Genomic DNA, 17,947 nt, shown 5'->3' on the forward strand with positions numbered 1-17,947 from the left:
GGCTGCGATGACTGGCTCCCTCCCCTCCCAGCCAGTGGCAGCCCAGGATCGCTGAGGGTGCCAGTCATCGCAGCCAGCGTGTTCTGAGTGGCAATTTTTTCGGCCATACACTAACGGGACGCATTTTAGAACTTTGGCACCCACTACTCAATTATAATAAGGGAGAGATGCATGGGATAGAGCAGGTAGAGAAAGAGGTACTTTTCTCCCTTTCTCACAATACAAGAATTCGAGGGCACTCCATGAAATTTCTGAGTGGTCTGGTTAGAACGGATAAAAGGAAGTACTTCTTCACCCAAAGAGTGATTAACACATGGAATTCACTGCCACGGGAGGTGTTGGCGGCTACAGGCATGGACGGCTTCAAAAGTGAATTAGATAAGCATATGGAGCAAAGGTCCATCAGTGGCTATTAGCCACAAGGTATAAATGGGGGCTCTGGGGCAAGTGATGCTCTGTTTTCTTGGTGCTTGGGGGGGTCAACAGTGGGAGGGCTCCTGGTGTCCTGGCCCCACTGGTGGACCTCCTGATGGCACCTGGTATTTCTGGCCACTGTGTGATACAGAGTGTTGGAATGGATGGGCCTTGTCAGCTATGCTGCCATGGGGGTTGGGGAGTTCATTCTGTGTCTTGGTAATTGCTATTGCATTCCTATCTCTGCTGTTCTGCCTGTGCTGAAATGCTTATCGCTACAGATGTGCAGGAGGAGGATGTGTTGTCTGGAAGTCTCCTATGTACCGTGAGAGACTACTGCTTCCCAGCTTTCGCCACCTAATGGTTTCCTAGCTGGTCCTGCGCGCGGGAGGGTAGCTAATTGGCCCATGCCATGGGGGGGTGCATACAAATGCCCTATATCCTATTAGGTTCAATGGGTTGCCGCCATTCTTAACAGTGCCTGTGTTACTGCATCTATAGCTTTGCAATAAAAGTATAACCCTTCCTGAATGGGTGTACTTCGTTGTAAGCTGTGGGTTCTGACATTCTGTTAAGAATCTTCCATTCTCTATCTCTGCGCATCTCTCCACAACCAAGATGAGCGATGGAGAGGAGAAACCGATTCCTGATAGGGACGACTCCCAGGGAGTCCCGGCTGCTGCTACAATCGGTGGGGGGACCCCAACAACCCAGTTGACGGTGCCAGTGACTATGATGCCACCGGTTACAGCAACTGGCGTGGGAGCCGTACCTAAGACGACATCAACTTTGGTGTTCCTGACTCCGACGGGGCCGAGGCGGCCGCTCGGCCATGGATACAGACCAAGTTTCAGCTGGGGCCAGTTTCATCCAGACTCGACGGCAGAGACTTATATGCTCACGCAAGGGCCACCGAGAGACAGCCGGTTCGACCGGGGGTTTTCTACGGGGAGTGGCTTCCCCCCATTCGGGGCCCAGTTTGAACCATTGCCTGGGGCGTGGGTGACGGAGAGGAAGAAGCAGAGACCATGTGTCTCCAGATGAGGGGCTGGAACTGGCCCAGAGGATGGAGGTGGTGGATCGTGAGAGAAGGCAGATGCAGCAGATGTTGGAGGAGGTCATCCAGGTGATCCCGCAGCTGGTGGTCCAAACCATCTGAGAGGAGATGGATGCCCAACCAGTGGTCCCAGCAGGGCCGCAGCAGGTGCCCCAGCCGGGGGATGTCCCACAACCGGGGCCGCCCACAGTCCTGGCTCCAGCGCCACGTCCAGCCAGTCCGAGAGAACAGACGCCCCCACGCCCAAAAGACCTGACTGAAGCCACCTTCAATGGGAACCCGGAAGAACTCTCATACTTCGTGGTCCGAGTGATGAAGTTTATGGAGAGGTTGGGTCACCTGTCCCCCAACGACAGCAGCCACGTGGATGTGGTGGCGGCACGGCTCCGGGGACCAGCGGCAGCTTGGTATGTGGGGTTGCACAACGCCCAGGGCCCAGAATTGACTAACCTGGATGCTTTTATGTGGGTGTTGCGAGCCCAATTCGAAGACCGGAACGCCGGGCCCAAAGCGAGGGCGTTCCTACGAACCCTTAAACAGGGTAGGCGATCGGTGAGGGAATAATCATTGGAATTCAATCTCCACGCGGCCAAAGTGCAATTTTGGACAGATCCAGTGTTGGCGAAACTATACCGAGTGAGATTGAACCCAGAGATTAGAGAGACGGTCCTGAGAGCAGTTGATCCGGTGTCCCTCCTAGCCTGGATGCAAGAGGCAGAGAGTGCGGAAACCCGCCTGCAAACCCTTCAGCTGGACATCGCGACGGCAGGGGGTCGACCGACCCCTCAACCAACAAAAGGGAAAGCGCCTCGGCCAGTGGAGTAGAATCGGGAGCAGCGCATTTGGCAGGGGCTTTGCCTGAAATGTGGGTGCGAGGCCACTTTGTGGCCGATTGCGGCAGATCGGGGCCCGTGAAACAGGGGCCCATTGAATCAACCCAAGTGCGACCCGCCACGCCAGCGAAGAAGGCGACTGGGAAGCCAAAATATGCCAAAGCGTTGCAAGCGGCTCCCGAGGAAGGGGAGGCGGAATCCAGCAGAGAGGACCCTGAGCCGGCGGGAAATGGATTGGTCCTGCTGTAAGTGGCGCGGAGCAGAAGGGCCCGATCCCGGAGGCGCCTAATGTGGTGAGCAGTTTTCCCTCCCTCTTTTTCATGACTGTGACTTTGATTAACCCCAGCCTTGGCACGCATATACGGGTGAGAGCCCTCATTGACTCGGGGTGCGGGAGGGACCTTATCAACCCCTCCCTAGTTACGAGATTGGAGGCTGGGGTGGTGAAATTAAGACCCCCTGATATTCACCCAAATGGACGGATCTACAATGAAAGACCCATGTGAGTACGAGACAGTGCCGTTGCGGATTGGGGCTGGGGAACACTGGGAAAATAGAGCATTCGTGATCACCTCGACCACCCGGTTCCCCTTAGTTTTTGGGGCCCCATGGTTGCACGGACACGACCCATACATCTTGTGGGACAAAGGGAAAGTACAGTTCATTTCTCCAAAGTGCCAGAGCCACCGGTGGGACCTGGACTGGGGCCGACGGCCCATAGCGAAGGGGTCTCGTGTGTGCCTGGCTCAGGAGGAGTTATTAATCATTCCCCCCAAGTATTGAGACTTGGCTAGAGTGTTTGAGGAGGAAGAAGCAGATGAACTCCCTCCTCACTGACATTCAGACTGTAGCATTGAACTAGTGCCGGGGCAGAAATTACCAAAGGGGCGCATTTATGCAATGGGACTGGCCGAAAAGGAAGAACTGCACAAATTTATTGACAAGAACTTAGCCAGAGGGTTCATCCGACCAGCTTCATCCCCCTTTGCAGCCCCAGTGCTATTCCGAAAGAAAAAGGATGGGGGGGGGGCTAAGACTCTGCATGGATTACTGGGGCTTAAATGCAGTGTCGTCTACTAACGCCTATCCCATGCCTTTGATTAAAGACTTGCTCGCAGAAGTGGCCAAAGGGAAAATATTCTCCAAATTAGACCTTCGGGATGCCTACTTCCAGGTGCGCATCCGGGAAGGGGACGAACATAAAACCGCTTTCAACACCCCCCTAGGTCAATTCGAATACCGGGTGATGCCTTTTGGCCTTCAGGACCCCCCGGGGGGTCTTCATGAACTTAATAAATGAAGTCTTACACAAGCACTTGTTCAAGGGGGCACTTGTTTATCTTGATGATATATTGCTGTACTCCCCCGACCTGCCTTCCCACGTGAAATTAGCACAGGAGATCTTAACCACGTTGCACAAGCACAAACTGTTTGCCAAGCTGTCCAAATGTGAATTTCACAAAACGGAACTTGATTTCTTGGGATATTGGATCTCTGACCGGGGCCTGGGCATGGACCCGGGGAAGGTAAAAGATGTGGTGGGTTGGGAGGTACACCGAACCAATCCTTCCTCGGTTTTGCGAACTTTTACTGAACCTTTTTACCCAACTTTGCTCAGGTCAGCTTACCCCTCACAGAACTCCTAAAAACTAAGGGGAAGGGCCCGGAGGCAACAAAGCCGGGCGCCACGCTGACGTGGAGCAATGAGTGCCAAGACGCGTTCGACCGCCTAAAGGCCTTATTCAACTCAGAACCGGTGATCGCCCACCCTGATGAAACGAAAAAGTTTATTGTACAAACTGATGCGTCTGATGTTGCTATGGGAGGGGTAATATTACAGGAGGGGGAGGATGGTGTGTTGCACCCCTTAGCGTACGTCTCCAAAAAATTCAATGACACCGAATGTAACTGGTCAGTTTGGGAAAAGGAGGCGGGGGCGATAAAGCTTGCCCTATCCACCTGGAGGCATTGGCTGGAGGAGGCGAGGGTCCCCCGTTCGAGGTATGGAAGGACCACAAGAACCTTGAGACTCTCAAAACGTCCCGGTGCCTCAATGCCAAACAGCTCCGATGGGCTGATTTCTTTTCCAAATTTCAATTCACTTTGCACCATTTCCCAGGGTCGGCTAACTTGTTGGCCTCCGCCCTGTCCCGCCTTCCCCAACATGAGAGCCAACGGGAGGTGGTCCTGGACTCGATGTTCATGCCCTCACAGTTGGGTGGTGCGGTGACGATGCGCAAGCAAGCTCGCTTGGCTGCTCCACCCCCTGCGCCACCTCCAAAGGAACCTACTGGGGTGGGCGAGGGGGAAAAAGACTCTTGGCACAGTAAATTCGCCTTCGCTTTTTCGGAGGAGGATAAAGCCGTTATGGAAGCGGAGGGGGACTTTGAACTAAGGGAAAATGGCTGTTGGTACCGAGGCCATAAGATGTTCGTTCCTCTCTCCCTCAGGGGGGAGGTGTTGCAGGCAGTGCGTGGCTCCAAACTATCAGGTCATTCAGGGTTTGTTAAATCCCTGCAACTGCTTCAACGGCAGTTTTGGTGGCCCCATATGCGCAAGGACCTATCTTCGTTTGTTCAATCGTGCCAAGTTTGCGCCATGAGTAAACCTCGGCCAGGGAAACCCCCCGGTCTATTGCATCCCCTTCCGATCCTGAGTCGACCCTGGGAAGTCATTTCAATGGATTTTATAACTGACTTACCACCCAGCAAATCTATGACTGTAATTTGGGGGGTGGTGGATCTCTTTTCCAAACAAGCACACTTCGTCCCATTCACTTCATTATCTACTGCCAAGACCCTTTGGTCTGATCCAACATTGGCGTCTCTTATGTTATTAGGGACCAGCTTACCTAAAGGGCCACCTGCTTCCAGAACCAGCTGCCCAACAGTCAAGGTAATCTTCAGAGGTAGTTTTTGTGCCCGTTTTCTGATATATAATGGTTGGCCACTAGAGACAGGGCCTTCTCTGTGATGGCATCTCAACTATGGAACATCCTCCCTCACAACTATGTAGCCTGTTTTTACTGCCATCTTACAACTTCTTTTTACATTTCCTTTGGCCAGCTTGTTGTATTATTCTGATTTGCAGTGTTTTATTTTAGATTATTGTTATGTAACTTTTTAAAACTGCTGTGGTTTATCATTTTGGGTTTTTTTTTTTTGCTGCTTCTTCATTCTGTTGAATATCTTTGTTATTAACACATTTAACTTGCCGCTGTTAGTTGCTGGAGCCAGCATGATGTAGCGGTTGAGGTGGCACGCACAACTCAGTTACAAGGGCTAGAATAATCCTGGACCGGAACTGAGAGAGCCATATTGTGCAGTTATGACTTCACCAGACCCCACCTCCTGGATGTTTGAAATGCTAGGGATTTAGCAACATTTATCATGCAAACAGACAAAATGAAGTTCTCTTTCGATAGACAAATTGCAGGCTCATGCAGCCTTGATTTGCCTTAGGGATGTGCAGGGAAGGGAGAGAGGATCAGGTCCTTCAGCCTCCAGTCAGTTTCACTATTTGAAACCCAGCCCCGTGGTTTGTTGTTAGCATGCCTTGGGTATCAATGCCCATCTAAGCAGATTGCCTAAGATTTGCCACCCATCTCGTGGCACTGATTCATTGGCTTCCAACTACCTTAACAGTACTCAGCTGGTTCCGCTTAGTGTTGCAGCCAGTTAGGTGCATGGAGCCCACTAGTGCCCACGGAATCATCAGATTGGTGGTGGTGGGTCTACAGACTACATATGGTGTCTGGGCCGTATGTTGTGCACTCCGTCCTGTGTCAGAGTGTCCTAAGACTAGGGAGACTCAGGTTCAAATCACCACTAAGGTTTCAACTGCACCGGAAGCTGGTATTTCCATGAACAGAACTCCCACCTGAAACAGGTTTTAATCCCTCCTCCCAAATAACTGCTGGGAGCTTTGTTCACAGAATTCAGTGTTCCATACAGTTGAGCCATCTTGCTGGATAACCTAGGGCCAATCAGTCTCAGCCTAACCTACTTTTGAAGGGGGGAAAAGATCCCTACACACCATCCTGTGCTCCTTGGAGGAAGGGTAGGATAAAAACGTAATAGGTGTTGGGTTGGATCCACCAGCATTTTCTTCTCCTTGCTGCAGCTCCAGTCCCACATGACTTTTGTCTATGGAGGTCCCATGATCTCCACCATAGCCTTTTTAGTGGTCAAAGGGAACTAACTCCCTCCAGTGGAAAAAAATTGGTTGGATCCAACCCAATCTCTGCTTGCTACCTTTGCTCTTTTAAACTGGTCATTTGCTATTGCTTATGTATTTTAGGTTTGTTATATTTAAACCAATTTTTGTACACCATGTTGGGATGCTTTTGGCTGAGAAGGAGATATAGAAAACTTTTCAATAAGGGTGAGAGTGCTAGGCTGGAGAAAGAAAGAGGTCTTTTGGGGATAAGTGAGAATAACTGATTGAGAATGATCCATGGGTGGGGCATAATTGGTTTGGATGAGGAAGCGACTGTGGGAAGCCACCAAGGATCTGGCAAAAGGGTGTGTTTCGCTAGGAGATAAGAACAGGGAATCAACTTTTGGCACTGAAAGCTTTCAGTTACCAGGATTGAAACATATCAACACGGTGTTTTACGAGTATAGCCTGAAGAAGAGGTAGAGATAAATCTCATGCTTTTTGTGTACAGTGGGGGGTCCCCAGCCATTCGAGGCTGTGGGCCCCTTTGGAATTCTGACACAGGGTGGTGGGCACAGCTACAAAATGGTTGCCATGGGAGGTGCAGACAACCATAGAATGTCAGGGAATGAGGTTATGCCTAACTCTAGTAATAAGTCTTTGTTTCTGACAAATGCTGTGCTTAACAGGAACCTTTAAAAATGAACATATTGTTTCAAAATATTTTCCTGCATACGCACAGCTTACCTGCTGCCACCGAAGCAATGTTGTTGAGGCTCAGTCTCAGTCTCCAGTTTCACAGATCGCAGGTCTCAGACTTCTCTCTCACTGAACCCTAGGACAGCCACTGCCAGTCACAGTAGATTGTACTAGGCTAGAAATACCAATGGTCTGATTTATACTAAGGTACGTTTGTATTTCCTAAGCCACCAGAAAGTGCAGTTCTTGTGTGCACGCCTGCACACACACAATATACCCTTCCCCTTCATTTTCAAGCTACTGATTTGCATGTCCCTTGCAAATCATTGTTGGTGTAAAAAAAGAAGTTTATTTGAAAGTTAAAGAAGTGGTGACCCACTTTAGCATTTTCTCTTCCCTTTTCTCTGGGACAAAACTGGTAATTTTGGAATTCCTGGATGATATACCTCAAAAGATAAATAAAGCACAGGAGTTGCATGTATTTTTAGTTTGGTTTGTGTGTTTTAAATTTTTTTGTCATAACCTGCCTTGGATTCTTTGAAAGAAAGAAGGGATGGAAACGTTTTTACTAAATAAATTTACCCGGAGTCACTTTTTAATTTTTTTTTGGGGGGGTAACCCCCTTTGACAGATCCTCTCCCCTTATAAGAGAGAAGAGGCAGCCTCCCCTTTATGCATTCAGGTTTGGCACAGTTTCTAAAATATCCTTACATTTTATTTATTTATTTATTTTATTTATTTTTCACATTTATACCCCGCCCTCCCCGATTTCCAAAGCCTTTTCAGATAAAGAGAAAACCATCAAAGTCTCTTTAAGGAACTAAAATTAGATCAGGAACCTGACTACTGGGGCTTTCTATTCCTAGTTTTGGGAGCAGAGGAACCAACAGGGAGAAAGAAGATCTATGCAACTGAGGAAGTCTAATAGGATCTCCAGGTACCATGCAGTGAGATCACAGTATTCCTCTCCTATGGTCAGCAGAATCTATTGCAGGCAGAATGAGTGTATGCAAAACTTGTTCAGAAAACAGTTTTGATACCTGGAGGCAAAACCCGGATATTTCTCCTTTTTTTGGCACATGGGACATAGCCTATATTGAATTTTACATACCACAGCCAACAACTTATTTACAAAACAGTTTTACATTTTATTATATTCCATTGTACAACTTTACATGTTACCATTTTAATGTTCATCCTTCAGTACATCATCATTTGACAAGTGCCTTCTGGCATCTTGCATAGATTTAATAACACAAAAGATACAAAAGAAAGCCAGGAGGCACTTCTATGGTTGCTTTTTTACAATAAGCAAGTACCCTGTTTGAAAGTCTGTTGACTCTGCTTTGAAAAAAACAAACAAACAACTGAGTATATATACTGGTCACATATTTGAATGTTGACAAATTCAGGCCAAGATGCAAATGTTCCTGAGAAAGAACAGTCAAATATCAAGTTACTCCTAAGGCTCTTTTACCGGTCAGGAGTAGATCTGAGTGAGCCGTAGCCATCCCCTGATGTCCCACTTATGGCACAGAACACGTGTAAGGTGTTGTGCATCCATGAAGAATGGATTGTGTCTTCCTGGTAGATCTAGAATGCAAAGCCGAGAAGGCAAGTTAAGCAAAATGCTCTCATTTTTTGCAGTGACAAAGTTATTTTGACAACTTGAAGGTAATGTAGCATGATGTTACCCAACCTTGTCTTCAGAGCTGTTATTGCAAAGGCAGCATTAAAAACAAACAAAAAACAGGAAATAGAAATTATTTAGCAATGATGATAGCTTCAAATGTTTACTAAGTTTTTAAGAAAGAAAAAAAAGTTGACTACAAAAAACTCAGTGCTGCATGAGATTTGGCAGATCATCTAGTCCAGGGATCTCCAGCCTTTCTGAGCCTGTGGACACCTTTGGGGTTCTGAGGCAGGGCGGCGGCTTGCCACTACAAAATGGCTGCCGCAGGAGGCAAAGCCAAGTACACATGCACAAAAGAGAAAGGGGGATGGGGAACATAAACATGCATACAGGCACAGAAGCTGTCAAAGGGGAGATACCACACAGAGAAGTTGACCAAGGGGGAACAGAGGGATAAAAGACAGAGAGAACACTGAAGCGAGATAATGCACACATGCAGGAGATTTCCTCTGGTTGAACATATGACAATCCTATTACAGTTAGGAATAAATGGTTTCATTATTTCTTGGTTCCTCATAGGTCCTGTTCTAGATATCTTTCAGCAAGGAGGAATTTCGAGAAGTTGATAATGAATCTGGAGTAAGGAAAAAGATTATTCCCTTGAGATTTATAAACATGGTTTCAATAAAATAAAAGGCTTCCCCAAAAGAAACACGTTTCTGTTGCCTTTCCACAAAGACACAACAGAACACCACCACTTATGTGTGATAAGAACAAAGAAGTCCCTTTAAAATTAACCTCTTGTGTACTGAAACTGATCTTATTTTTCTTTATCACATACAACGGGATAGATTTGAAAGGGTTTCTATGTTGCAGAGGATCACAGCTGTACTCTTCTGCAGCATAGAAACCAACAAGGGGTTGTTGTTGTTGTTTTTCCCCCCATGCATGCATGTAGTTGGTTTTGAAAGGATTTTTTTTTAAAAAACTTCTGGGAACACAACACTGAAAGAACCTTGGATTCTGACATTATAAGTTCCATTCCGGTAAATGCTACTTGTGATTCTGAACTCCCCAAATCAAGGAAGCAACAAGAGGATACCATGAGCACCCCTAGCAGAAGCCAATTCAAAAAGAAGGATGATGTTACGCCACTTTGAACCCCTTTGGTTTAAGGTGCTAGGGAAGAAATGAGCCTCTTACCGTTTTGTCTAAACAATATGTGTGTTCTATGGGTTATGAAAAGGCCAAGTCTATGGTGAGAGAGAATACTGGATATCTCAAGACAACACTATTTAAATATGATAGAGAAATGGCAAGTCCTCCTGGCTCCAGATAACAGAGTAATCCCTATGCCCTACCTCTACCGTTTACTAAATCAGGACTACAGAAGAACATTTAGACTAATGCATAGGGATGTACTCCCATCTGCAGTCCTGGAAGGAAAATTTAACAAGACTCCTTACGAAGAAAGGATATGCCCCTGTTGTGCGGATGGTATTGAGTCTGTAGAACATGTAATTTTTGATTGCAAAGCGTATGATAACATCTGTGAATCTCTTCCTTTCTCTAAGACACTCCCACTCTCACGCAGGCAAAGAATCTGCCTTTTAAGAAATTTGCTATCGGATAGGCAGGCAGAAGTTACTCATCAGGTGGCTAGGTTCGGATGGCTTGCCCTAAGAATTAGAAAATCTATAGTAGCTTGAAAAGAGGAGAATTAAGATTTAGTTTTACTAATTTTAATCATTATGGTTTTTATGGTGTTTTTATAACTTGTCTTAAAATTCTGCTTCTATTTTAATGTGATATCTATCATCCATGTTACAAAATGCCATTGGTTTATGTGTTGGTCAGTGACCGTGAATAAAACTTACATAAAGAAGGATAAAACAACATATTCTTAATTTCCAGTATATTAATCTTGTGTGCCAGCAAGACCCAAAACATTCCCTTGGAAGACTCATCCCAGATGCATTCTTCAATGCTCTGGCTCTTGTAACAGTTCAGAAAAAAACAGTTCAGAGTTTCATTACAGAATCCAGAAACATTGTTTGGAGCACAGTGAGATATTATTTAAATGGCAATGCATATACTTCATTTATCATTGGGGACATCAGAGAGAGAGCAGAAAGAAGCTAGGAAACCCATGCACTGTGTAATAGGATCCAGTTTCTGCTGCTGAGTAGTCCCTCTCCACATTTCTTTGTATTCCTAAGCAGCCTTAGGAACCGATTTGTGGCTGCAAAGTGGGTTAAATACAACAATTCACTTAAAATATCCCTAGCATGTTACAGGCATCATAGAATGAGTGACTGCCTAAGCTTCTGTGGCCACCCTCATCTCCCTGCTCCAGTCCACCTCCACTAAGAACCACGCACAGGATCTCTGCCTTCTGACACATCTTTAAATTTATCATTGTTTGCATGTACTTTTTATATATTAACTTGTGCGTTTCTGTAATTTTGTATAGTTTGTGCTGTTTTGCCAGGTTTTTTTGGTGGAGTTTCCATAATTCTGGTACTGCACCCATTTTACACATTTTCATATCACTGTGCTTTTTAGTACAATTGTACTATGTGCCATGTTACCTATAAAATATATATAGTAATAATCAGGGCTCAACAAATCCCCAGGTGCCAGCTCATATGGTGCACAGAAATTCTAATTGTGACCACTAGATTTGTGTTTTTAAAGGTCATTTAAAATACAAAACCCTGAAGAAAGAAAAATGAACGTGGCTCCTAGAGCCAAAGAAAATCTGTTTAAGGTGTGGTAATAGTTACAAACCAAGACTTTTTGGTGAGGAGTTAGGACACTAGTGTGATTGTAGAAGGGTTGCCAGCTCCAGGGTGGGAAGTACCTGGAGATTTTGGGGGTGGAGCTTGAGAAGGGGGGGATTGGGGCATAATGCCACAGACCCCAACCTCCAAAGCAGACGTTTTCTCCAAGTGAACTGATCTCTGTCACCTTGAGATCAGTTGTAATAGCAGATCTCCAGTCACCACCTGGAGGTTGGCAACCATAGACTGTAGCAATGCCTTTGTGATGCCGAGAGAGATCCAGACACAGGCCTGGAGTAATTTCAAAATGTTAAAAACCAGCCACCAGCCCAGCTCCAGCAGTATGAATGGTAAGAACGCTCCCAGTTACTCTTCTGGAGGCAGTTTCCAAGTTGCGGCAGGGTGTGGCACATCTTCAGCTTGCCATCTGCCAGATCCTGAGGCAAACACAGACCTTGACTGCCAAAGCTCAGGCGCCTGTCCAAATCAACACATGTTTGTGCCTGAGTTATGACACAGGAATGATTTCACCAGTGCCTTGGCTTCTTGATTTTTAAGTAGTAATGGATTAAAGTCACGCTCTACTGAGAAACTTCAAGAAAACAAGGCTGTGGAGTTCGCACCCAACGACCTTTTCTCTATGCATGGAAAGCCCCACTGCACTTTTTGCAAAGGTGTTTTAGGTTTCAGACTGTTCAAGTTCCTCCATGAAGTTTCCAGTTCCTGTTTTGCAAGTGTAGTTAAAGATGGAACTTTGCACAAGTCTTCTAAATCAATGCATGTACCAGACTTGGGCTTTGCAGAATATATGGATAAATTCAGAGAAGGGGAAGAACAGTAAGTAGACATGGTTTGTCAGTGGGATAAAACGAAAGGTCTAAGAGGCAACGGGGCTGAAGGGGTCACATTGGCACACTGACATCAGAAACTGAGCCTACTTATTGCTAGAAACAACTCACTTGGTTCCTTCTGATTATGAAAGTTGAAACAGACACATATGTCAACAACTTTTTTCATCCCTGAGGACCAGAAACTTTATAAGAATTAAAAAAAAAACACAAAAAACTCAGTCTGGAGATATTTGGAACCTTACATGGAAATCTGTGTATGATAGAATATGTTCACTGTTTAGCACATTGCAGCCTCCTGTGTTTCAAGATCCCTGACTGCAGCTGAATTGCAACAAACATTTTTAATTCTTTCAGGGTCCCCCCCCCCACACCATGTTTCTCAGTGTAGAATAATACCAATAGCTCTTTATGATCCTCCAGCATTCTTTTTAAAATACAAAAGCATCAGGACAAGCTGTATCATGTCATTTGTATTTCTTCCACCCCTCAACCACCATGGGAAAGGTGGGGGGGAGGGGAGGCCACAACAGCTTGTTTGCATAATGATCTGATCTGAGTGTGTTGAACAATAAGAGCCTGTTCCAAAGGGCTCTTAATAGCCCCATTACTTTGTCTGCAGGCAGGGAGAACTGTTTGTCCATTTGAATATTAACAGAATGTAGAAGCTGTCATGCATATCTGCCATCGGTAGGTATGCAAATCAAACAGCAGAGAACCAAGAGGGAGCTGGAAACGAAGGATGCCCAGCCATGGAATGTCACTGGGGGCCATTGTAAAAAAATTAAAAATATCTATATACCTGCATTTCTCCTCAACTCAGGATCCAAAGCAGAAAATGGAGGCCTGGGACACCTCTAAATCTTCCAGTGTGCTTACTGAGAACTTGTGGTCAGTTTTGTCCTCCTTGCCAACCCCCATGCATTGCCATCCAAAGCGCAGCAAAGCAGTAGATAAGAGAGGATGGAAGGAGTATGGATACCTCCCCATTGTTCCTTCCTTGCTAACAGAAACAGCTGAGATCCAGAGTCAGAAACCAAGAATAGGACAGGAGCCCCGGTACTAACAGGATCTTGCTTGAGCAAAACACGGTCACACTTTAGCGCCCCTCCCCCTCCCTTCTGTTTTCTTGGCAGTTCCCCCACCTATTTATTTAACTTTTTAGTATTTTTTTGTTTAGTGTGTGTGTGTGCGTGCGTGTGCTTGCATGCCTGGAAGTCACGGTGACTTCTGGTGACCCCTACTGGGGCTTGGACGTTTTCAGAGAGGTAGCTCGATCGCCTGCCTCTGCATCCTGAGCCCTGGTGTTCCTTGGAGGACCCCCTTCCAAGTACTTGCCAGGGTCGGCCCTGCTCAGCTTCCGAGATCTGATGAGATTGGGCTTGCCTGGGCTATCCAGGTCAGGGCCCCCTGTCTATTTTTTGAACATCAGTACATGCCTGTACCCTTTGCCTGAAGGACTGTAAGCATTCAGACTGGGAACTGAGTGCAGTACACGACTTAAAAGGGCAGCTGTATCCTTCAAAATGGGAACTGAGCGCAGTACACGACTTAAAAGGGCAGCTGTATCGTGGGGGCAGACTACAATAATACACTATTTGTTTAACTGCATCATTTATTCTGACAATGGGGTCTGGATTCCCTTGTTGCAGAGCTTGGACTTTTTTTTGTCTGTTTGTTGCTGCCAGGTACTGACAACCCTGATCTCAAGAAGGTGCCCGATCAATTACATACCCATTAATAAAAGAATTTGGCTGTTGAAACTCCTACAAGTTCACCATGCAGTCATTGGGCTTTTGCTGCACTGTAAAAAAAAAGCCCACCCCTGGCCTGCTTTGTAACAAAAATCAGCTGTCTGTTTCTTGGCACCTTTTCACAGCAATGTTTGGAGCAGCTATCTATACATTTGTTTTCAGAGTGGCCCTCCCAGGATCTACCTGTTCATGTATGATGTCTGAAAGCTCTTTCACCATGTCTCTGAAGTTAGACTTCAGTCCTTCGTGGTATTCTGCTTGGTCCTCTTTGATCAGGCGTTCGTTGAGCTCCAGAGCAATTCCACAAGCTTGTATAAACTTCCTGTTGGTGGGAAAAATGGCCCTTATAAACATAGGCAGAGCTGTCCATAGGCTCCAGAGTTCAACTGGGCAGCACGGTAAATGATTTTATTGGTAAGGGGAAGGAAGAGAAGAAATTGTGAAGTCCGGAGAGCAGAAGGTACCCCTGGACTGATTGCAGTAACTACCTTTTGTATTGCCTGGCCTAGAAGATGGATTTAAAAACCTGCCCAACCATCCATGTGACTGTTCTATGCAAAGGTCTTGCACGGCACAAAACTGTCCAGTGCATGTGGCAGGGATATGATGGGAAGAGAATGATGAGGGTGCAGCTCATCAATGCTGCATTCTAAATGATTTTCTTATACGACTTAGTTCCCAAACTATGTGTTGGGGTGGACACATATGCCATAAGAGAATCGCTAGTGTGGCATGATAAGTAATTAAACAATTAAAGGCTCACATGAGCCTGAAGTACCCATTCACCCACAGCAGGCTGCCCACCATGTTTCTGGCTAAGCAGCCGCCTTCTTCCTCTGGAATGGCAGTTCTGCGGGGGTCTCCACACAGATGCTGTGGCTAATACAGAGAAGCAGCTAAATGACGTGACCTCAGAGATGGCTGCATATTGTATCTCTGCTCTGATTACTGTTCTGGGCTGGTTTCATGCAGCAACGAAAGGAGTGGGCTCCTCCTAGATAGTTCTTATTCTTATGAACTCCAAACCAAACCTGTTGGGTGTGAGAGGGTAACGTGGCTCCAATTTTAATTTAGGAAAAACAGCTATCGATATCCGGGGCAGACAGTGAACAAGTTCCATAGGCGCACTCCTATATGCCAGTTCTGTTGTAATCAGTTATGCACAAGAACGTGTTTCTCAATGGTAATGTGAAATCTCACAATCTTCAGAATCTCAGCTTTCTTTCTTAATGCCACTTCCGACTGTTTATTGGAGTAAAGATAAGCCTGATAATGTGTGGGCGGGAGAACTCGTAAGAAATGCAGTAGGATGAAAGAACTGATCCAGATTCCCAAAGAGGGAAAAGAGGGGAGGGGGCTTTGACAAGCAATATACTCTCTTTGCTTTCCCCTGTGGCTAATACACATGGAGCAGTCCATACATTGCAGGATTCAGCTTTTCTCGGTAGAGTTAGGGTAATTAGGTGTTGGTTTTATCTCTTCCCTTCTTCTGTTTTGTTAGCACAAAGCACATTCAGCTCTGGTTGTACTGGGATAGTGGCCAAGAAGCTGCAGAGCAGAAAAAAGACACAGCCCCGGTCCACCCATTTCAAAATGCCGCAGGAAACCAATTACTTGGGTAACCTACCTGAACATCTCTTTCAACTCGTTCACCTTCTTGGTGGGATATTTACTGGCGTGCCGGTCATCCAGGAAAGCCCTCGCATAGGCCAATGGACCAGCATTGACCTGGAAAGTGCAAACAGAGACTTAGTTGGGTTTGGGATTTCAACCGAGGAAGACTTTAGCAGTTGAATGCATTTATTTAATGTGTTTATTGAACATATTTATAAACCACACTCTTACCTGAAGACTGGGGATGTACATAATCTAAAAATCTCCTGAAGAGGTTTTAAACAGCAAACACAATAATTTTTTTAAAAGCATGGAAACCAACAAAGTTAAATCAACAGTACACAGTAAAAGGGAATGAGTCCCAGGTTATGATCGGAAGTCACATGGTCCAAGCACTGTAACACTAAAACTAGGAAACCAATGAATACTGCAGCACTGATGAATAATTAAAGTCAATCTAAAAGAAGCAAGCCTAAAAAGAATCAGGTCAAACATCAAAGTCAATGATTGACAATACATAAAAGCTTGGAGCAATAAAAGTGTTTTTGCCTGGTGCTTAAGGCTCAAAAGGATCAGCACCAGTGCGAACATCTGAAGAGAGGAAGTTTCAAAGACGAGGTACTACAACAGGGAGGGCCCTGTGTGTATGAAGGTGGGGATATGCAGAGCAGTTCTAGGGATTATCCGCCTGACTTTTCCATTGCGAATCAAGTGCAGATCCTCCTCACCTGACTTCTCTACTCGGGATTACTGTGTGCTTGCCTGGTTCACATATGCAGGTACATCACACAATTACTATATACTTTGATTGGCAGCTGAATGTGTGAATCAGTTACATTGAAAAGCACTGCATTTTAGGAGAGGCAAGGGTCCAGGGAGCATGAAGGTTATGTTTGTGGTGTTAAAACTATGTTTGCCCACTGACACATGCAAGCCATAACTGGATGTTGCAGTCACCAAGTGATGGTCATACATGTGTAAGCCAGCCCTTGATAATGAAAGTGTGAACTGGCTTTGTTATAAAGCACTATATTTGGGACGATGATCATTCATGTGCAGATCTGACCCAACAGAGGAGGACATGAAATGCAAGAACATCCAGCTGCGCAGAATGGAAGATGGAAGGGAGCAGCTAGTCTAACCCTCAGTTCTGAAGGATGGCCCATGTCCTTTGGAGATTCCTCTGTGTCAGCCTAAAAACACCCAGACTACCATTTGCCAGAAGCAGGGAGGAGAACAAAGGCAGAATGTGTACAAGAAAAAGTGGGAAGCAAGATCATTGTCTAGCAGCCCTCGGTTCCTTTCCATTTAACAACTGGTTTGAGTATGGCTGAAACAGTTTTAGCAGAGGAATAGCAAAAGAGCTGCAGAGGACAGCATCTCTCATATCTGTCACACCTATCCTCGTCTCCACTTCTGCAGTGTACAGACCACCTTACTCAAAAGCAAACCCTTTCTTATATGCCTCCATTCTCTATTTCCATGTGTCCAGTTCACTAACCACAGCCAACATCACGATGTGTGAATACCCTCAGTCTTGATTCTGCCAACATAACTAGGCACCTTATTACCATGAATACTATTACTCTTATACTTTTTAAATATAGCATTGTACATGGCAGTACACTGAGTAACTTAAATGAAACAGGTAGATCCCCTGCTCATAAGCTTAGGCTAGAAATCTCGACAAGAAGATAACAAAGGGAGAAGCCAGGGAAATGAAGGATGAATGCAAATGGAGCAATTACACATACACCCACTTCCCCACCATCCACTGATGCAGCAGTTCCTTGCAGTAAACATATTTGGAAAGTTCCAGGCCCATCTGCTAGGCTCTGACAACCAGTAGTTAATGATTGCTAGAAAACAAATCCGTATCCAGCCAGCAGGTTCATTATATCAAGGTTGCGGACACACACACACACACACACACACACACACACACACACACATGCCTGGTATCTTACCTGAACCGAGACAGCACCCTGCAGTTTCAGCTGGAGCTGGATCATGTCAGGATCAGCCGAAGTACACAGCTGCTGCAACTCTGCTGTCTTTGCCTTTATCTCATCTGTTGCCACGTCAATTGGCTTCAGATTGACCTGATGCTCGTAACTGACAGGAATCCTCTTTTTTACATATGGGAAAGAGGTG

At 45.8% G+C, this 17,947-nt stretch overlaps 1 protein-coding gene across 1 annotated transcript in view; it reads right to left on the reverse strand.

Moving 5' to 3' along the window:
- Window positions 1-8,356: 8,356 nt before the first annotated feature.
- Window positions 8,357-17,947, reverse strand: part of DOCK11 (dedicator of cytokinesis 11) — a 112,429-nt gene continuing 102,838 nt past the window's right edge. The window contains exons 50-53 of the mRNA XM_015416254.1: window positions 17,761-17,947; window positions 15,807-15,907; window positions 14,363-14,501; window positions 8,357-8,754 (exon numbers count right to left, since the gene is read on the reverse strand). Coding sequence (XP_015271740.1) covers window positions 8,635-8,754; window positions 14,363-14,501; window positions 15,807-15,907; window positions 17,761-17,947 — 547 coding nt within the window. The 3' untranslated portion in view covers window positions 8,357-8,634. The remainder of the gene's footprint in view (window positions 8,755-14,362; window positions 14,502-15,806; window positions 15,908-17,760) is intronic.

The sequence above is a fragment of the Gekko japonicus genome, unplaced genomic scaffold, assembly GCF_001447785.1.
Source record: "Gekko japonicus isolate JY-2015 unplaced genomic scaffold, Gekko_japonicus_V1.1 scaffold603, whole genome shotgun sequence".
In the NCBI taxonomy this organism is placed as follows: domain Eukaryota; kingdom Metazoa; phylum Chordata; class Lepidosauria; order Squamata; family Gekkonidae; genus Gekko; species Gekko japonicus.